Source organism: Oncorhynchus tshawytscha, linkage group LG02 (genome assembly GCF_018296145.1).
Source record: "Oncorhynchus tshawytscha isolate Ot180627B linkage group LG02, Otsh_v2.0, whole genome shotgun sequence".
In the NCBI taxonomy this organism is placed as follows: domain Eukaryota; kingdom Metazoa; phylum Chordata; class Actinopteri; order Salmoniformes; family Salmonidae; genus Oncorhynchus; species Oncorhynchus tshawytscha.
Window position 1 is genome coordinate 71,294,254 of NC_056430.1, and position 21,965 is coordinate 71,316,218.

Consider the following 21,965-nt stretch of genomic DNA (forward strand, 5'->3'; position numbering starts at 1 on the left):
TTGTGTGAATATAACTAGTTTTATTTGTTCAGTAGGGAAACCCAAAAGACAAGATTCTGTTCATATTTGAATAGGCACCCAACATTTTCAAAAGTACATACTTAATCTATGTCACCTCCGCACCAGCAGGTGTCGACGCCTCCAGAATAGGTAGCTGCTGCTCCTTCAACAGCGCAGCGTACGGAACCGGAGGCAGCGTGCACTGTCAATTCGGTTGTCCAGAACAATCTTCTGGCGAATGCTCGGAATAACGGAACCGGCAGACATGGCAGTGTTCTGGATATTATTTGGAATCATCTGCTGCCAGTTTATTACAGTGTCAGCTGATGACATTGTGGTGGCCTGTGGAGGGTTCGTGAAATCCGACGTTGAAATCAACTACTCGCTGATCGAGGTGAGTGCAGAGACGGCCTACTACCTTAGTAGGCGGAGACAGGATATTGCTGGGAGTCTTGAGTGATGAAAAGACAGTTGAGTTTGAATGAAATAACATTACCCCCAAGGTGGCTAGTAAGATGATCTAGCTAACTCTCTGAGTAGCCACACTAATCTCGAGCCATCTCTGATCTATGTTGCTGGTTTCTCGTGCACAACCATGTCGAAATTCAGAACTTGTTAGCTAACTAGTTAACATAGCATTGTACTAACTAGCTATCCTTACAAAACACATCAGAAACGCAATAACTTGCAGCTATTTAAATGTAGCTAAATGTATTTCACTGATTTTAAGTCCTTTCTACATTTTAAATCTCTGAGCGAATGGTAGTTTACGCACTAGCTAGCTAACGTTAGCTAGCATGCTAAAGTTGACCTGGCTAGTTGCCAGTCCACTTAAACCCCACTGTACTGACGAGGTATTGCACCATCCACACACCATTTACAATAATAGGATTACTGTTTAGTCAAATCATCTCATACTGGACCACCCTCACCCTAATGACTGCCGGTGCAAGTCATTCACGATCGCTAACTAACTACTTGACCGCAAGAGCCTACAGTACTGTCCAACATGCATCGCATGAAATCATGCTTTTGCCTGTTTGGTTGTGTTTGTGCATTGCTAAATACATCTCGTCTTTCTTGTCTCTCACAGATTAAAGTGTACACCAAACAGGGGTCTTTGAAATATCAGACGGACTGTGCTCCCATCAATGGATACTTTATGATTCCCCTCTATGACAAGGTAATGAATGTATTGATCCGAGTAGGCAGGCGTTTCCGTACGTTTGATACGGTTTAATTTATTCCATTCCAGACATTACAATGAGCCCGTCCTATAGCTTCTCCCACCAGCCTCCTGTGGTATTGATACATATGAAAATGCAATAGTAGTAGTATGGCATTGGTTTGTCTAAACCTCAGACTGTTTCCCTGGTTACTTCATGGATATCAGTCTGAAAGAAGTCGCTGTAAAAAAGACGCAGTAGTCTCTACAAGACAGAATGTTGAATACAATTCTATTTAATCGTACTTTACCAGTTGTCCGTGCTATTGGTCCTTTTGGCGGTATCAGGTGGAGATTGGGTAGCCACAGGAAAGGGCTGTTTACCCCACTTTTTGCGGCAGCGGTTCTGTTGCTTGTATTTCCCACCTCCTGACGCATTTCACGTGATGCACAACGTCAAACAATAGCCGAATGTAGCTTAATGTTGTCGACCAAAGCACAGTTACCTCGCAATCAGCTGAAAGTGCTTGTGAAATTTGCCAGTTGATTGCGTGGGACAAAGTTCAGTCTCTGCTTCGGTTAAACTCGGCATTGTTGACATATTGTGGGGCGTCACATGTGAATTGAGTCAGCATTGAAAATACAAACCAACATACAGCCCAGCGTACTGAAAGTCAGGTTAATAACACTACTCTGTGGATATTTTTTCTCAGATTACCTCCTTTTTATAGGGACAAAATCAGTGGACAACAGGCAAAGTACGTTCAAATTAAGTTTATTCAACAGTTTGACTTGTGATGGGACTGTTAGAGCCTACATTTTAGAGATGAGAGACGAGTCTTCCACTCGGATTCATAGAGGCAGTTCTGCTAATATTTGACTCTGTCTTATTCACAGGGAGATTTTGTGTTGAAGATTGAGCCTCCTCTTGGGTGGAGCTTTGGTAAGGAGAATTTCATGTGTATTTGTAGCTCTTGTGTATTGCCAGCAGTGCTGTAACATAACACTCTGTCTGTGTTTTTGCAGAGCCCACCAGTGTGGACCTCTATGTGGACGGGGTCAATGATATCTGCACCAAGGAGCAGGACATCAACTTTGTCTTCACTGGCTTCTCTGTCTCTGGAACAGTGAGAGGAACTCTTCTTCAATAACCCTTGTGGGGATGGTGCTGGCTAAAATACATTTACATTTGAGTCATTTAGCAGATGCTCTTCTCCAGAGCGACTTACTGGAGCAATTAGGGTTAAGTGTCTTGCTCAAGGGCACATAAACATATATTTTTTTTATCTAGTCAGCCCGGGGATTCGAACCAGCGACCTTTCTGTTACTGGCCCAACGCGCTTAACCACTAGACTACGTTCTAGTGTACGGATATGCGGTATGTGCATTTCTGAAATAATTGTTTACTTTGTTGTGGCGTTAATGTGTTGTGTATGTCCCAGGTGCTAAGTAAAGGCCAACTCCTGGGCCCAGCTGGGGTGGAGATCAGCCTGACCAGGGAGGGAACAGGAGAAAAGCTGCAGACTGTGCTCACTCAGCCTGGAGGAAAGTAAGGGAGCACTCCTCAAACTCTTAACAGTGTTGCTTTAAACTACAAGGCAATATAACTACCCCTTACAACACAAACAAACACACTGGCTTTTCTTTCAGTAGTGGCAACTCAAGCCATTCATATCAATGCTAATGCTTTTGTACACATCCGCTGTTGTTTTGTATCAGGACAATATACGTGGGGGTGGTACAAGCACTAGGCTTCTAACACAGACTGTTTTGGGTCATTTCACAGGTACACCTTCTCCAAAGTACTTCCTGGAAGTTATGACATCATTGCTTCTCATCCGTCCTGGACCTTGGAGCAGGTGAGTATCTTTCTGCATGATCTCAAGACATCTCAAAGTGCAGCTGTAGGTGTTATTGGCACAGTTTTAGGTGGATGCAATTGGAACTCAATCCTATTGCACAAGTAATATAAGCAAGCAGAGTAAGAACATAAGTGATTACAGGTAGTGTAAACTATGCAAAAGAATTAGAGAAAAAACGTCCAAATGCTTCACAATCATTTTGCGTTGTCTTTCCACAGAGCGCTACGTCAGTGCGTGTGTCCAGTGCCAATGCAGCAGCTGCAGAACATCTGGTGGTGGGAGGGTACGATGTCTCTGGGGAGGTCCGGAGTGATGGGGAGCCCATGAAAAAAGTCACCTTCCTCCTCTACTCTGCCACAGTGAAGAAGGAGGTCAAATATATTTGTATTGAATTGAATGGCAAATTGAAAGAGCGGTGGTGTGCAGTCTGCTGTATTTCTGTACATATTGTGATACACTACAGTGATATTTTATCCTTAATGTTGGCTGTCTATGAAGCTGGGCATTTTACCTCATGAATGGTTAAATTATGATATACAGTGAGGGGGGGAAAGTATTTGATCCCCTGCTGATTTTGTACGTTTGCCCACTGACAAAGAAATGATCCGTCTATAATTTTAATGGTAGCTTTATTTGAACTATGAGAGACGAAATAACAACAACAAAAATCCAGAAAACGCATGTCAAACATGTTATAAATTGATTTGCATTTTAATGAGGGAAATAAGTATTTGACCCCCTCTCAATCAGAAAGATTTCTGGCTCCCAGGTGTCTTTTATACAGGTAACGTGCTGAGATTAGGAGCACACTCTTAAAGGGAGTGCTCCTAATCTCAGTTTGTTACCTATATAAAATACACCTGTCTACAGAAGCAATCCATTAATCAGATTCTAAACTCTCCACCATGGCCAAGACCAAAGAGCTCTCCAAGGATGTCAGGGACAAGATTGTAGACCTACACAAGGCTAGAATGGGCTACAAGACCATCGCCAAGCAGCTTGGTGAGAAGGTTACAACAGTTGGTGCTATTATTCGTAATTGGAAGAAACACAAAATAACTGTCAATCTCCCTCGGCCTGGGGCTCCATGCAAGATCTCACCTTGTGGAGTTGCAATGATCATGAGGACGGTGAGGAATCAGCCCAGAACTACACGGGAGGATATTGTCAATGATCTCAAGGCAGCTGGGACCATAGTCACCAAAAAAACAATTGGTAACACAATACGCCGTGAAGGGCTGAAATCCTGCAGCACCCGTGAGGTCCCCCTGCTCAAGAAAGCACATGTACATGTCCGTCTGAAGTTTGCCAATGAACATCTGAATGATTCAGAGGACAACTGGGTGAAAGTGTTGTGGTCAGATGAGACCAAAATGGAGCTCTTTGGCATCAACTCAACTCGCTGTGTTTGGAGGAGGAGGAATGCTGCCTATGACCCCAAGAACACCATCCCTACCGTCAAATATGGAGGTGGAAACATTATGCTTTGTGGGTGGTTTTATGCTAAGGGGACAGGACAACTTCACCGCATCAAAGGGACTATGGACGGGGCCATGTACCATCAAATCTTGGGTGAGAACCTTCCTTCCCTCAGCCAGGGCATTGAAAATGGGTCGTGGATGGGTATTCCAGCATGACAATGACCCAAAACACACGGTCAAGGCAACAAAGGAGTGGCTCAAGAAGAAGCACATTAAGGTCCTGGAGTGGCCTAGCCAGTCTCCAGACCTTAATCCCATAGAAAATCTGTAGAGGGAGCTGAAAGTTCGAGTTGCCAAACGTCAGCCTCAACCTTAATGACTTGGAGAAGGTCTGCAAAGAGGAGTGGGACAAAATCCCTCCTGAGATGTGTGCAAATCTGGTGGCCAACTACAAGAAACGTCTGACCTCTGTGATTGCCAACAAGGGTTTTGCCACCAAGTACTAAGTCATGTTTTGCAGAGCGGTCAAATACTTATTTCCCTCGTTAAAATGCAAATCAATTTATAAAATTTTGACGTTTTTCTGGATTTTTGTTGTTATTCTGTCTCTCAATGTTAAAATAAACCTACCATTAAAATTATAGACAAATAATTTATTTTGTCAGTGGGCAAAAGTACAAAATCAGCAGTGGATCAAATACTTTTTCCCATCACTGCAGTAACCCAGACGGATACATACAGTTTTTACTCAAAACGGGAATTTCAAGTTTCAGATATATGTAATACTTATCTTGCATCCAGGCTGTATCACAACCGGCCGTGATTGGGAGTCCCATAGGGCGGCGCACAATTGGCCCAGAGTCGTCCGGTGTTGGCCGTCATTGTAAATAAGAATTTGACTTGCCTAGTTAAATTTAAAATGTATAAAATTCCCTCTAATATGTGTATTTCTTGTGTTTCCTAGGACGTCAGTGTCTGTAACACAGCCCCAGTGGATGGAGCCGAGTCTGGAGATGACTCCCTGGTCTACCTGTGTAGCGCCCTGTCCCGAGAGGACGGCATCTTCTCCTTCCCCTCACTGGCCAGCGGAGACTACACTGTGGTAAGATGGCCGCCACAACACACCCGTGTTGTTCACACTGCACTTATCCCATGGCAAATTAGCCCTGGGCTAAGAAAATGCTCTGTGAAAAGGCCTTTTGAAGACTACTTATTCACTTAGCACATATCCCTCCCAATTAATGTGTGTTGCTGAAATAGTGCTGTTGGTGTTCTTAGGTTGTCTTTAATGTGTAAAATATCCTTGGGATCTGAAAGGCTCTGTTCAAAAATCTGGAGGGCTCTATACAGGTTCTATATAAAAATAATGTATTATGTACTTAGTCTGGTTTCTTGTCCTTCACTTTGACTATGTTGGACTAATTTGTCTGTGTTTCAGATTCCCTTCTACAGGGGGGAGAGGATCACATTTGACGTGGCACCTTCCAGAATGGACTTCAGGGTGGAGCACAACAGCTTGAAGCTGGAGGTAAGTTTACAGTGCTCCAGCTTCCTGCTTGGCTGCTACTTATGGGTTAAAATTGTACAGCATTGGCCTTTGTCATGTGATTAACAGAGGTTATGGTACTGTACATGACCCTAGAGGTGTCGTGTTTTGTGTTTCTCTCTCTCTGTAGCCCATCTTCCGTGTCATGGGTTTCTCTGTGACCGGCAGGGTTCTCAACAGCCTGGAGGGGGACGGGGTACCTGACGCCACGGTAACCCTCAACAACCAGATCAAAGGTAACCATAGTGACATCCACCACCCCATTGCTCTTCTATTATCTGTGTTCAAATTCGGAGGAGAAATATCAGAGATGACATTGTTTGATTAACGTGGAGACATGTTATGTTCATTTGCGTTGGGATTGTCCTTCTGCCGAACCCTTTCTTTCTCTCTCCCTTTTCCTCCCTCTCTTTCTTCCCTTCTAACAGTTCTGACCAAAGAGGACGGCTCCTACCGCCTGGAGAATATGACCACCGGTACCTACACCCTCCGCACGCACAAGGACCTCATGTTTTTTGAGCCAATCACAGTGAAGATAGCTCCCAACACGCCTCAACTCCCTGACATCATCACTGCTGGGTGAGTTTCGACTTTCAATGTGTCCTATTGATGCCCCCATCTATAATCATAACATGCATCTGACATAACAGCTACGTGGTTGTTTTGTTGAAGCATTATAAATTATAAATGTCATTCTCATCCCCCTCTCCAGGTTCAGCGTGTGTGGTCAGATCGCTATCACCCGTCTGCCAGAGAGCCTGAAGCAGCAGGGGCGTTACAAGGTGACCCTCACTCCCCGGGGACAGGACAACACCGCCACCCGCACCACCGACTCAGACCAGCAGGGGGCCTTCTGCTTCTATGCCAAACCTGGAGACTACAGTGTTACTGTACGTTACAGAAATACAGCTTGTTCTGACTATGAGATGAATTGTCTGTATTTTGGTGGCTTTGGTTGTATTGAGCGAAGTTGCCCTTAGTCCCTTATCTAGGATCAGCTTAGCTGCTCTGAATCATATCCCTATAAGGGTGAAGAAAGCATACTAAAGTGATCTATGATCAGTGTCTATGGGCAACTTCATCCTACTTCCAGTCCTATTTACGTGAGATCAGCTCTTAGCGATGTTACCCTCAAAATACAACGAAACAGGATATTTCCATTTACCTTGGCTGTACTTAGGCTAACGTTTCATCCTGTCTTCCATCCTTCCCTGCAGGTGTCTCTTCCTGAGGGGGAGGTAAAGGCTGGCCTGGCCCTGCAGCCTGCTGCTCTGGAGGTCTCCCTGGTGGACAGGCCCCTCTCCGACCTCCTCTTCACCCAGTTCATGGCCTCCGTCTCGGGCAGGGTCTACTGTCTGGGTAAGCCTGCCCTGGAGTTCTCTCCCATTAATCTATGACTCACTCTGAACATTTCCTGTTTAGATGTCAAGTAGGAATAATTCAAGGTTAACAATAACCCCTTAGGGAGAAGTAACTCCTATTCAACAGAGAACAGTAGGGCGCATTTTCTGTTGAATAAAAACAGTCATGGTTAAAAGTGCTTTTCTATTAGACAGTCTGAGTGTGTTTTGATGCCTAACTGGGTCATTGTCAGGACAAACGCTGAAAACAGTCAATCTGAATACTCTATTAGTCCTAGCATCCTCGTTAGAAAGCTAATCAGCGATGGTCTCATTTTCACGGCTTTGCCACTTTGAATAACCTTTGGCGTCTTGACCCCCAGCGAACTGTGATGACCTGTCGGTGACCCTGCAGCCGGTGAGTCGTCAGGGGGAGAGGAGGAGCGTGCTCCTCTCGGGGAGCGGTGACACCTTGGAAATCTCCTTCGACCACGTCCTGCCTGGCAAATACAAAGGTACGGACCTCCTGGGTCGTGTCCATTGGGGAAAAAGGTATTTAAAAATAATAATAATAATACAAATAAATTGTTGCTATGGAAAATGATGGACATGATCTTTTTAGTAGCTCCTTGTTTTTTCTGTTATGTGTCTACTGAACAAGTAAGTATGTTATAGGATGGTCAATGTTGTCGGAGAAGAAATCCATACACTAAAGCCAGGCTGTACTCCAGTCTCTCAGGCTAGGTTATGTATGTTTTGTCCTTATGTCAATATTGTAGCAATGTCTGACGCTCTGCTCTCCTCCCTCCCAGTGAGTATCTCCCATGAGGAGTGGTGCTGGAAGCTCAAGTCAGTGGAGGTGGAGGTGCTGGACTCTGACGTGCTGGGAGTAGAGCTCAGACAGATAGGCTACATCCTCCGCTGCTCCCTGTCCCACGCCATCACCCTGGTCAGTAGTAACACAGGGGAGGGCTGTGTGTAGGGGACAGAGAGCGTGTGTCTTTAGGTTTGTTCATATGTGTAGTTGTGTGCATGTGTACTGTTATGTGTTCCTGCGTGTATTTCTGTTTATGCTTGTTATACACTACACGGCCGAAAGTATGTATTTGGACACCCCGTAAATCAGTGGATTTGGCTATTTCAGCCATACCCGTTGCTGACCGGTGTATAAAATCGAGCACACCGCCATGCAGTCTCCATAGACAAACATTGGGCTTATTGAAGAGCTCAGTGACTTTCAACGTGGCACAACAAGTCAGTTATTCCAAATCTGTCCTGCTAGAGCTGCCCCGGTCAACTGTAACCTGTTGACCACACCGCCCACATCGTGTGCGTTGCAAAATAAATGTACACGTTATTCAATCAATGCACCCATGCTGCTTGCGTGCGTCAACGAGCGTCTTCATAGCCAGGCACTAAAATAGAACTTGGTTCTTTTTGTGAAGCTTGACGTGCTGCAAGTCCCGCCTCTCCCATCTCCTCATTGGTTTTTAGGAGCATATACCAAACGTGGGTGATTGAAAGACAAACTGAGGTCCACACTCCAGTCCAGTTGGTGGTGGTAATGAACCTTAAAGTTGGTTGCCAGCCGCTATATAAAGTCCGAAGAAGAAGAAGCCTGAGGAGATCGGTTTACCCTTTTTATCTGTGGATTAATTGTCGGAGTAGATGACCTTGTGCGTTTCAAGTAAAATTACAAACCAATGTTTATATCCGAGGAGAAATTAGCTAGCAACAGCAAGCTAGCTAACTAAATTGCCATGAATGTTTCGTGTGTTTCAACCTGTCCACAAATGAATATAGTTGGTTCAGAGTTTGTTTTGATATTTCAACCTGCATATCCTTATCGTGTCTGGTGTGGATGGACAAAATCAACATGCGTGCGCGCGGTCTAGTCCACATGTAAGTCCTGTTATTGTGAAGTGGAAATGTCTAGGAGCAACAACGGCTCAGACACGAAGTGGTAGGCCACACAAGCTCACAGAACGAGACCGCAGAGTCCTGATGCGCGTAGCCATTTTAAATCTGTCCTCTGTTTAAGCACTCACTACCGAGTTCCAAACTGCCTCTGGAAGCAACGTCAGCACAATAAACTGTTCATCGGGAGCGTCATGAAATGGGTTTCCATGGCCGAGCAGCCGCACACAATCCTAAGATCTCCATGTGCAATGACGAGTTGACTGGAGTGGTGTAAAGCTCCACACAATTGGCCTTTGGAGCAGTGGAAACGCGTTCTCTGGAGCGATTAATCATGCTTCACCATCTGGGTTTGGTGGATGCCAGGAGAACTCTACCTGCCCCACCAATGCATAGCGCAAACTGTAAAGTTTGGTGGAGGAGGAATAATGGTCTGGGGCTGTTTTTGATGGTTTGGGCTAGGCCCCTTAATTCCAGTGAAGGGAAATGTTAACGCTTCAGCATACAAAAACATTCTAACAATTCTGTGCTTCCAACTTTGTGGCAACAGTTTGGGGGAGGCCCTTTCCTGTTTCAGCATGACAATGCCCCTGTGCACAAATCGAGGTCCATACAGAAATGGTTTGGCGAGATCGGTGTGGAAGAACTTGACAGCCTGCACAGCGCCCTGACCTCAACCCCATCAAACACCTTTGGGATGAATTGGAACGCTAACTGGCTACCAGATCTAATCGCCCAACATCAGTGCCCGACCTCACTAATGCTCTTGTGGCTGATTGGAAGCAAGTCCAGCAGCAATGTTCCAACATCTAGTGGAAAGCCTTCCCAGAAGAGTGGAGACTGTTGTGGCAGCAAAGGGAGGACCAACTCCATATTAATGCCCATATTAATGCCCATTTTGGAATGAGATGTTCGATGAGCAGCTGTGCACATACTGTTGGACAGCTGCTCTGATAAGAAAGAGTGAAATGAGTGAAATAGTTCGAGCATAATGGTTCTTAAATAGCTTGTACGTTATTTTACATAATCGTGGTTGATGGTGTGAAAGTCTAAATGAGTGTCTGTGTATCCTGGCAGGAGTTCTTTCAGGACGGCAGCAAGCCTGAGAACGTTGGCGTCTATAACCTCTCCAAGGGGGTCAACCGCTTCTGTCTCTCCAAGCCTGGTGGGAGAAACTCCTCTTCTTTTCACTTGTCTTCGATTCTCTTCAATATCCTTACTGAAAGACCTCTCTTTGGAAAATAAAATGTGTCTTTATGAGACTAACCTAGGGTAATATAGGTTACCAGTAGATACATGAGTAAAATAAATATATATATATATAATGCTTATTAATCATCTAATCTTGCCTTTGCCAGGTTTGTACAAAGTGACTCCTCGATCTTGCCACCAATTCGAACAGGACTATTATACCTACGACACGTAAGGGTGTTCTATTGCGTCCATTTCTATGTTTTCCTTTTACATAGCCCCACCAAAGTGAATGACTACTTGTCTAAATGTCTCCTTCAGGTCAGCCCCCACTATCCTGACCCTGACTGCGGTGAGACATCACATGACTGGCCTAATCACCACTGATAAGATCCTGGATGTCACGGTCACCATCAAGTTAGTCCCCGTCATCTCTAAAAAGTTGGAGATTTACATGCATTTCCAGAATTAGCGTTTAAGCATGAAATTACTTGATTGTTTTTCTAAACATTACAACAACAACAAAAAAGATTATCACGGTGTTCCTCCTGTAGGTCGTCCATAGTCTAACCTAAACACTGTTTGTGTCTTCCATCAGATCCTCCATAGAGTCTGAGCCAGCTCTGGTCCTAGGCCCTCTGAGAAGCCTGGAGGAGCAGAGACAGGAGCAGCAGCTGCAGGAGATCGAGCTGCGGCGCCAGGAGAGGGAGAGACGTGCCCAAGAGGCTGAGGATGGCAGTGACAGCCAGCCCCCCATCCAAGAGAGAGCTGATGAGCTCACCAGCCCCTTTCACTACGAATTTTCTTACTGGGCCAGGGCTGGGGAGAGGATCACTGTGACTCCCTCCTCCAAGGAGCTGCTCTTCTATCCGCCGGAGATTGAGGCTACTATCACTGGAGGTCGGAGTTCACTTCCTTGTTATCCTCTTCTTTTGTGTTATGTTATTGTGTGTGTGTGTTTGGTCTGTGGTGTCTGTCTGCATATCTCTCTGTGTGGTGTGTAGTGGAAATTCTAACCAAAGGGGAAGGAGACTGTAGATTCTTCAAACAACAATTATATTTAATACGATTTGCAAAAAATGGATCAGTCAACAATCCACACAACAGTGCAGAGTTAAAAGCCTAACGAACAGAGTTGACTCTCCACTTTTATAGAAAGTACAACCTCTTGTCTACATGGCAGTTTAGCAGATGTGTGTAAACAGGGGCGGAACATAGTGTGTACAAGGCAATTGGTTTGTCTTTGCAGATTTTAAGATGGCTCGAGGTTGATAGCTCGAGGGCTCAACCGTCTAACTGCATTTATCACAGCTCACAGATAGTAAAAACACAGGATGTCTCACATGCTGGGGTCACACCCAAACGGATTTTTGCTATACGGGGCGGCAGGGTAGCCTAGTGGTTAGAGCGTTGGACTAGTAACCGGAAGATTCCAAGTTCAAACCCCCAAGCTGACAAGGTACAAATCTGTCGTTCTGCCCCTGAACAGGCAGTTAACCCACTGTTCCTAGGCCGTCCGTCATTGAAAATAAGAATTTGTTCTTAACTGACTTGCCTAGTTAAATAAAGGTATAAAAATACGCCCAGTCTTGTGAGTGAGTCACACAAAGACACATTTGTATCGGGTTAGAAGAAAAAAACACTTAAGAGAATTGTCTCTTGCTATATGTTAAGTAGTATCACACGGGATAGCATAACTCATTTAGTAATTTTCCACCACAGGTGTATAACCTGTTTTTGTCTGTCTCTACATTTATATATGGTAACTCCCTATTCTCGGCCCCTACCAGAACCCATCCACAGAGATCTGACCAGGGCGTGTGGTGGACATCACCAGCCATGAAGCTCTGTCTGTGTCCAGCAGTAATCTATATACCTTCTCTTATTCTGTCCCCTTCTCACAGAGTCTTGTCCAGGGCGTGTGGTGGACATCGCGGGGCGCGCTGGTCTGTTCCTGGAGGGCCAAGTGACTCCAGAGCTGCAGGGGGTGGAGATCTCCATCACCGAGAGAGGAGCCAAGGCCCCCCTCGTCACCGTCGCCACCAACGAGAACGGGGCTTACAGGTATACATGACTATCCCCTAACCATAACCTCACTGCTGTGTTAGCCGTAAGGCTAGCATGGCCTACTCATCCTTGCCCAAGGCATCAGGCAAAACATCTTGCAAGCTGGGGTTTCTTGTTCAAATCATTCTCTTGTTGTTTTTTTTAACAATACATTTGACCACTTTGCGTCTTAATCTAGTCACTTGAAATGTCCACCATGTTACATATTTGTTGCTTTAGATTAGCTTCAGGCAGGTTTTCTCATGGTGTTTGGTAAATGCTCCTTGATTGTGACATTTGTCGGAAACGTACAGTAATACAAGTCAATCTAAATGACTCTCTAATGGTTGTTTCTCCCTCCCCAGTGTTGGCCCCCTGCACAGTGACCGTCACTATGACGTCAGTGCCAGTAAGGAGGGCTTCATCCTCAGCACTGTAGAGGGAACCCAGGGAGACTTCAAGGCCTTCGCCCTGGCTGGAGTCACCTTCAAGGTACAGAACACATACTACTACCGAGCTCAGTGGAAAGAACAGGCCATTTATTAGCTTTTGTCTTGTTGGCAACAGTTTTTTGTTTAATTAGTAACATTATCCCTCCGGTAGGGTGAGGGTTGTTTTAATAAATACTTGATGAGTCTGTTCTGCGAATGTATTGCCATTCAACAGTGTTCTTTTGGAATTTTGCCTTGGTGTCGAACTGCAACTTAAATATAGTTTTGGTTGCGGCAGGGTTTGTATAGTCTTATACAGTGTGTTCATTGTCATATCTCCTATCTTTCTCTGTATGTCCTAGATCAAGTCAGAGGATGGTCACGCTCTGTCTGGAGTCCTGCTGTCTCTCAGTGGAGGATCGTTCAGATCCAACCTGCTCACCCAGGACACTGGTGTCCTCACCTTCAACAACTTGGTAAGGACCTTGATGTTGACTGAACTCAACACCTACTTCATCCCTGTATTATCCTCCTCCTGAATGATTGACTATTAAACACACCGGGCTACTAGGTAGAAGTCTATATTCTGTGTGATGTGAACTGGTGCTGATTGGATTGGTGCAGCAACACTGCAGGGGGCATTTATTGGTTGCATCTCATCTGTTCTTCCCTTCTATCCCTCCCCTCAGAGCCCAGGCCAGTACTACTTCAAGCCCATGATGAAGGAGTTCAGGTTTGAGCCAGCCTCTCAGATGATCACCGTCGAGGAGGGACAGAACCTCAGCATCGACATCACCGGATTCAAAACCGCATACAGGTACTAGAAACGAGCCAATCAAATCGATCTTTATCTATGTAGCACTTTTCATAGAAAGTGAGTGAAACCCAATGAGCTTTAAACTAACTGCAAAAATGTACTAAACAAGGCAGAATGATGTTCAATTCCCCCCCCCAGCCATCACTAGCCACTTCTTTTTATTGTAACAAATCTTATTCAGGCCTGTTCTTGCTGACTTACTTGACAAGGAGCTTAACAGTCCCATCCCCAAATGGCGGTGTAATTATTTGTCTGTCCTATCGATCCCCAAAATGGCTGGTTTCCTGCTTCCTATCCAGCTGCTATGGGGCAGTTCAGTCCCTGAGTGGAGATGCTGAGAGGGATGTGTCAGTGGAGGCAGTGGGACAGGCAGAGTGTAGTATCTACAGCGAGGACACAGTCACTGACGAGGAGGGACGCTTCAGGCTCAGGGGCCTGCTGGTGAGTCGGGCCTTTCTGAGGCTTCATAAGGGCTACATAAAGCAGTTATAAAGCCTGTATACAAGCACATAAAGTAGTTATGAAGCTGACGTAACGTTACAACACATTTGTAAGAGTTACTTTGTGCAGAATGGGTCATTGCGTTTGATACCCCCAAACACTGCTGTTGCAATTGCTAATAGCTCTGCTATTATTTTTGTGTTGCTAACTTTGAGCTTCTCTCACAGCCTGGCTGTAGATACCTGATCCAGCTGAGAGCACAGGGCAACGACCACATCGAAAGAGCCCTGCCTCAGCACCGCTCCATAGAGGTTGGGAGCACCGACATCGTGGGAGTCAACATCATCGCCTTCAGGCAGATCAACCAGTTTGACCTGAGTGGGAACATCATCACCTCATCAGAACACCTGCCCACCCTCTCTGTAAGATCCCCTCACTACAATACCCATAAAACCTCACCAGAACACCTGCCCACCCTCTCTGTAAGATCCCCTCACTACAATACCCATAAAACCTCACCAGAACACCTGCCCACCCTCTCTGTAAGATCCCCTCACTACAATACCCATAAAACCTCACCAGAACACCTGCCCACCCTCTCTGTAAGATCCCCTCACTACAATACCCGTAAAACCTCACCAGAACACCTGCCCACCCTCTCTGTAAGATCCCCTCACTACAATACCCATAAAACCTCACCAGAACACCTGCCCACCCTCTCTGTAAGATCCCTTCACTACAATACCCGTAAAACCTCACCAGAACACCTGCCCACCCTCTCTGTAAGATCCCTTCACTACAATACCCGTAAAACCTCACCAGAACACCTGCCCACCCTCTCTGTAAGATCCCCTCACTACAATACCCGTAAGAGGACTAATGCTAAAATGGGTTATATCCATCTAGAGTCCTCTATTTAATTCTATGGCTCCATATAATTGTATTTCTCCTCCTGTCCCGTGCAGGTGAAGCTGTATAAGAGTGACAACCTTGACAACCCCATCAACAGTGTGTCTTTGGGACAGTCCCTCTTCTTTCACTTCCCGCCTCTGGACAGGGATGGAGAGGTATGGACGTGCTATTAGTATGTAAGGTGGTATAAGGCGGGCTAGAAATGTGTGTAGCTGATAGCCAAGGAAGCATCATTACTGCCTTCCTGAGACCTGAAGCACTGCTGTACCCAACCCAGAAATGGCTCTTCTGGGTCAGTGGTATTACTTCAATCAAATCACAACTTATTTAAGTTGTATTTAACAAAGTCGTAATACGCTTCCCAGAAACGAAAAATAATCTAAATAATAACAATATTTTATCAATTAAAGCAGAAGACAACAGAGAAATCGAGAACAAAATGAATCTGTTTATTTTGGGATTGTCAGTTTTAACAATGTACAACATATAGAAATACATTTTCTTAATTAAGTTGTCGTTTTTTCAAGATATAACAGTCAGTGTGTTTTCGGGCTGCCTATGTCAAAAAAAATTACAAGTACTTTTCAGGATGGAAAAATGTTTTCGGTGTAAACTTAAACGACTTAAACCAGATATTAAGTATGTAGAAAAGATAATGGACCATTATATTTTTATAATATTATCTTTGAGAACTAACAATCACCAAAATAAAAGCTAGATAGTCGGGAGAATCTAAAATTCAAAAAATGATGCATTGAAGAGTATTTTTGATGACGCATTGATTTTCTTATGACGTAACTGTTAATTACTTACATTGACTTCTATACTACATATGGCAAACATAACTACTGTGTCTTTACAAACCAATCACAAGCATATTATGGTTTAACTATACTGAACTAAATATAACATGTAAAGTGTTGGTCCCGTGTTTCATGACCTGAAGTAATAGAGAGCCCAAAATGTTCCCATACGCACAAATAGCTCATTTAGTTCAATTTTTTTGCACAAATGTATTTCTATCCCTGTTGGTGAACATTTCTCCTTTTGCCAAGATAATCCATCCACCTGACAGGTGCGGCATATCAAGAAGCTGATTAAACAGCATGATCATTAGAGAGAAAAAGGAAGGAAGATGTTGTGTGGACTTTACATGTTAAAGTAGACAATGGCGTTATGGTATTAATAATCCACTTTCTCACAAATGCCGAGATATTTCACGTCACACCCAAAGTCATTCCATGCGTTTAGAGGAATATGTTGTACGCCTCCATACATCATAGCACAGTCCCAACTTCTGAATCCGGGTTCAGACCACCACCGCCGCTGTTGTCAGTGCTGTGCCGTCAACCCGTTTCCAGGTCCCTTCCGTCTCTCCGTTAGTCAGACCAATCCAGATGCATTGGTCAAATAGCCGTTCCTCTTGGCTGTTTACGGTCACCATGTCTGCTTTTCTCGCCAGACGGTCACGTCTGCTCTTCATTCCAGGATGTCTGTTCGGTCGTGATGTGGGAACAGCGGCAGTAAAACTTCAGCCATCCTTCGGGACAGGCTTTTATGAATATCTCTCTCCCTCTAGGTTGGCTGTATAAATGTGATAGATAGATGATCCCAGCCAGCAGGAGAAGACCCAGCAGCCCCAGACACGCTGTAGCAACAACAAAGGGTCTCCTCCATGAGTTCAGGTTGTGGTGTGCTCCCTGGGGTAGACACGTGTCAAGACGTGTCTGTGGTTTCATAATTGCGCTGTCTATGGACCTCTTCATAGGCGTTGGCTCCATTACCAAACAGGTCCTCTGAGTGTTCAGGCTGTGGTGTGTTCCATTGGGTCACTGCATCCTCAGTCTCGTTTCTCAAGTTCGGAGGCATGTCTGGACTTTCATAGTAGGGCTGTTCGTAGACATCGTCATAGACGTCGGCCCCATTATCTTCATTGGTCAAATTGGCCCGGGACATCTCCATGGTCTACCGCTGTCTCTGAGAGCTGTCAAGTGAGTATATGAAGATGTATATGGAGGGAAAATGGAAAACAAAGGCTAGCTGTAACAATTTAAATATCATCTGTGTCAGCCCCAAACAAATTTAGAGAGTTTCCCGAACTCCTGCTCCTTCCTTTTCACCTTTCTGCAGATGTGTACCCTCTGTTTACTCCCAAATATACACTACATCACCAAAGGTATGTGGACACCTTCTTGTCAAACATCTAATTCCAAAATCATGAGCATTAATATGGAGTTGGTCCTCCCTTTGCTGCTACAACAGCCTCCACTCTTCTGGGAAGGCTTTCCACTAGATGTTGGAACATTGCTGCAGGGACTTGCTTCCATTCAGCCACAAGCATTAGTGAGGTTGGGCGAATAGGCCTGGCTCGCAGTCAGCGTTCCAATTCATCCTAAAGGTTGAGGTCAGGGTTCTATGCAGGCCAGTCAAGTTCTTCCACACCGATCTCGACAAATGATTTCTGTATGGACTTTGCTTTGTGCAAGGGGGCATTGTCATGCTGAAACAGGAAAGGACCTTCCCCATACTGTTGCCACAAATTTGAAAGCACAGAATCGTATAGAATGTCATTGTATGCTGTAGCGTTAAGATTTCCCTTCACTGAAATTAAGGGGCCTAGCTCAAAACAAGAAAAACAGCCCCAGATTATTATTCCTCCCCCACCAAACTTTACAGTTTGCACTATGCATTGGGGCAGGTAGTGTTCTCTTGGCATCCGCCAAACCCAGATTCATCCGCCGTACTGCCAGATGGGGAAGCGTGATTCATCACTCCAGAGAACGCGTTTCCCCTGCTCCAGAGTCCAATTGTGGCGAGCTTTACACCACTCCAGCCGACGCTCGGCATTGGGCATGGAGATCTTAGGATTGTGTGCGGCTGCTCGGCCATGGAAACCCATTTCATGACTCTCCCGGCAAACAGTTATTGTGCTGACTTGGCGGTCCTGTTCTGTAAACTTGTGTAGCCTACCACTTTGTGGCTGAGCCGTTGTTGCTCCTAGACGTTTCCACTTCACAATAACAGCACTTACGGTTGTCCAGGGCAGAAAGTTGACGAACTGACTTGTTTGGAAATTGGCATTCTGTGATGCTGCCACGTTGAAAGTTACTGAGCTCTTCAGTAAGGCTATTCTACGGCCTATGTTTGTCTATGGAGATTGCATGGCTCTGTGCTCTATTTTATACACCTGTCAGCAACGGGTGTGGCTGAAATAGCCGAATCCCCAAATTTGGGTGTGTCCACATACTTTTGTGTGTATATATATATAGTGTACAGCAACATGTTCAGGAGGTCCAGGTCTACAAACGTGGGTCATTATCATATCCATAACATTGATTTTACACCACAGACTACAGGTTGGGTATGCTTGACCAGTGAGGATGGGGAACGGCTGGGGCTCTCTTACTCTCTTAATGAACCTGATTGGCCAAGAAGTTTAAAAAAAAACTTTTTAAAACAGTTTTTCAAATAATGTTTTTCCAGACTTAAACTGTCACGGTGCAGCCGCTCCCCCCTCCCCTGTAGAAATGAAACCTAACAGGTCATACAAAAGCAATGCAAAATAGTGATAGAATGATGGTCTCTCCAAGTGTATTAACCAACAGTAACCGATTTTAGTTCGCCCCCCTTCTAAACCCCACCCCCACTTGATCAGTGGTTGAGAAATGCCAGAGAAATGCCAGCGTAGGTGAGGAACAGTTTCAAACAAAGCAGAGCAGATTGAAATAAATGTTCTCATTTACTTTTTTTAATCATTGATATCGGTTCTTTTTGGCTTGCAATGCTTTTTGACTTGTTTTTGTTTACAATATGTATTTCTTTCCCTCTAGTTTTTGGGACTCATGAAAAATAACTCAATTGATCTTCTTTTTTATCAAATGTGGCACCCTGTTCCATTTTTTAATCAAATGTGATGCCATATGTGTGTGTGTGTGTGTGTGTGTGTGTGTGTGTGTGTGTGTGTAACCTGAAAACTGTTATTGGCAGAGAGGTTTGAATCTCTCTTTATTGGACCATTAACTTAAACTTCACCCATGTAAATCCTGCTGATTTTAGAATGTCTTGTGTAAATTGTTCTTTCAACCAGCAACTAACTTTCAGAAAATTACACTGCTCACATCTGTCACACTTATACAGTGTTAGTTTCATCAGCTGTTGTACAATATGATAGAAAACACAGGAAAACAGGATTTTGACAGCACTGGGCCTTTTAATGGTTGCTATTCGCCTGATAATAGAAAGTAGTGTATAGGTTTATCCAGAGGTTCTGGGTCAGTGGAATTAACATTACAGAGGATGTTGTCATCACCATAAATATACTTTTTTGTTGTGTGTCCTCTCCCCCAATACAGACTTATGTGTTGATGCTGCACTCCACACTGTCTCGCTCCCAGTACGACTTCTCTCTGCCCCAAGTCTCCTTCACCTCTACAGGCTACCATAAGCACATCACTTTGACCTTCAACCCCAATGTAAGTACACTGTACCTACTCCGCCAGGGCTGAATCCTCCGGCTAGAAGTTCTCCGCAGCCACAGATCTAAGATCAGCTTATCCTGTCCACATTCTAACCTTATCCATTATGTGGGAAAGCACAAAACAGATTTTAGATCGGTGTCTGCAGGCAACTTCATCCTAGTTCGGAAACAACTAATGTAATACATTTAGAATATTCTCATTACAGTGCTAAAACAGAAGTCTGCATTGTGTGTCTTCTGAATAATGAATGAGAACCCAATGTGATGTTCTTCATCACAGCGTAAAGTTCCTGACCAGGACGTAGCCCAGGGCTCCTACATAGCTCTACCCCTCACTCTACTGCTCCTGCTGGCAGCCTACAACCATGAGAAGGTACACTGCCTCCACTCCTATTTCATAGCCATGTATCATGTATCCAATGTACTGTAATTGAGTGGTCTGGTAAATGTTCAAGCAGACCTCCTATTGCCTTTGTATTATGGCATAAGTGTGTGTGTGTGTGTGTGTGTGTTTATTTATATATATATACACACACACACACTTTGTATTGAAAAAAACAACATTCTATTGGTTTCTGGGATCTTCAGGCATTTTAGTACACGGAAGACAATATAAAGTGTCACCTCACCCTTTTTTAACGCCCTGTCTCTCCCCAGGTGATCCCCCTGCTGCTGCAGCTGGTGAGCCGTCTGCAGGGGGTGCGTAGCCTGAGCCAGGCCGGTGTGGACAACGCTGCCCTGGACGAGGCCAAACGCCAGGCCAAGAGACAGAAGACCCGACGCACATGATCCACAGACCTAACATCTAGCATGTAAACTACCCCAACAGGAACCACAGACATGTTGTCTGAAATGGCACCCCGTTCCATGTATAGTGCACTACTTTTGACCAGAACCCTATGAGAGTAGTGCACTATGTAGGGGATAGGGCCATTTCAGTTGCAGCCATACTGTACCATAGCATACTTTACCGTACTATACCCATAGCCAACCAGGCTCTATGGACTGATGTTACCAGGATGGGTTCTATGGAAGGGTCTATGGAAGACTGGCTGTGTAGTTCTGTTCTGTGGGACTCCTTCGTTTTATAGAACACTCATCAGAAATATTAAGAAGAATCCATTTTGTCGATATGTATATGAGCCATTATTGCTTTTTTGTTTTTTTTTACATTTGTAATGAATGAATTGAGAAAAGAAAAAAAACACTATGGAGGTCTTAATAAGGGAGGTGGTTATGTCAATGTGGGTTTCATGGGGATTTTGGGGTTCAGGGTCACGCTTTGTAACGATGCATCATGAAAGCTTTATAACGCGTTATAAAAGTGACAAACTGTTCATGACAAGTTATTTACTATGACGTGCAGTGGCAATCATTTTAATCACATCCAATTCAGCCAACTGTTCAAGTCACTGCATGTGTCATAAGGAGGGCCAGGAGTTTTTTTTCCTGACCACATGACCTTGACCAGATGTTGGACTATAAATGGTTCCTAGTCAGATCACATGGTCTGAATAAACTCCTGGCCCTAGTATGGAATGGTTTGTTATAATAGTCCTGAATTGTTATGTCCTGTTTCTATAATGGGTTCAACAGGCTGTGGTGGATTTTATGTGTTGGTGTGTCCGTTTGCTCAGGGAGAGTGGGTGGGTTGAGGGGGGGGGGGGGGTCTAAGGGTTTGGAAGGGTTAGGGTTAATCATTACAGTAACAAGATAAGAAATTAAGATTTCGGGTAGGGAGCTGTAGGGGTATAACTATATGTTAGTGATCATTATTAATTTATTAACATTTTATTTGTCTGATGTGAATGATGAGCAGTTTGGAAGCAAATGTATTTTACGGTGTGTTTGATTTGTTGAGAAAATAAACGTTCTGATTTCCAAGTATGCAAGCTATCTGAAGGCAAAGGCAACCAGGGGTAAATGTATCAGACAAGTATCTGCTACGTACGAGGATATCTTTTCTCAACAAATTCTGTGACGAATCCCAACTTTCACTTTAGAAGTCAAATCTTTACAGGTTTTCCCATTGACATCATTGCATGACTAAGGGAAAACTCACTTGTAAGTTTAGGATTTGCAGTACAATGTTTGTCTTGACCTCACGTTGCCTTAAGCTAAAATAAAATATTTGATCATCTTAAAAAATTACTGAAGAAAATGTAATTGGTTCATCCAAGTTTCTCCTCATGTGGTAATATTAATGCTGAATGTGAAATGGAACCACCTGAACCAATCTCTTGTTGTACATGGTACGCTATTCTCCTGTTCTTCTTAGTTAGTTATGGACAATTTTTTAAAGAAAAAGATGAACAGGCCAATGGCTATTTACTGAGTTGAAACAAATTCCAATTAGGTTATGGTTGCCGGAGAGAGTCGGGTTGAAGAGTCTGATCTGT

The 21,965-nt window shown here is 44.4% G+C and overlaps 1 protein-coding gene across 1 annotated transcript; it reads left to right on the forward strand.

The window, feature by feature from the left end:
* The first annotated feature begins 163 nt into the window (after positions 1 to 163).
* On the forward strand, positions 164 to 21,714 carry nomo (nodal modulator). Its single transcript, XM_042303917.1, has 29 exons — positions 164 to 394; positions 1,094 to 1,183; positions 2,063 to 2,108; positions 2,192 to 2,292; positions 2,608 to 2,714; positions 2,952 to 3,024; positions 3,246 to 3,398; positions 5,413 to 5,550; positions 5,887 to 5,976; positions 6,125 to 6,230; positions 6,423 to 6,573; positions 6,707 to 6,884; positions 7,212 to 7,353; positions 7,718 to 7,849; positions 8,147 to 8,283; positions 10,329 to 10,416; positions 10,610 to 10,673; positions 10,764 to 10,859; positions 11,041 to 11,342; positions 12,347 to 12,506; positions 12,854 to 12,980; positions 13,282 to 13,395; positions 13,609 to 13,736; positions 14,036 to 14,177; positions 14,405 to 14,599; positions 15,143 to 15,244; positions 19,442 to 19,561; positions 19,847 to 19,939; positions 20,224 to 21,714. Exons 1-29 carry the CDS (start codon positions 239 to 241, stop codon positions 20,353 to 20,355), a joined length of 3,663 nt encoding a protein of 1,220 aa, XP_042159851.1. The 5' UTR covers positions 164 to 238; the 3' UTR covers positions 20,356 to 21,714.
* Positions 21,715 to 21,965: the final 251 nt, after the last annotated feature.

What these genes read in the sequence shown, in the direction of transcription:
- nomo (XM_042303917.1), top strand. Translation starts at nt 239, where the DNA reads ATGCTCGGAATAACGGAACCGGCAGACATGGCAGTGTTCTGGATATTA. An exon ending in CTGCCACAGTGAAGAAGGAG is followed by an intron (nt 3,399 to 5,412) that starts GTCAAATATATT and finishes TGTGTTTCCTAG; the next exon opens with GACGTCAGTGTCTGTAACAC. An exon ending in GATGTCACGGTCACCATCAA is followed by an intron (nt 10,860 to 11,040) that starts GTTAGTCCCCGT and finishes GTCTTCCATCAG; the next exon opens with ATCCTCCATAGAGTCTGAGC.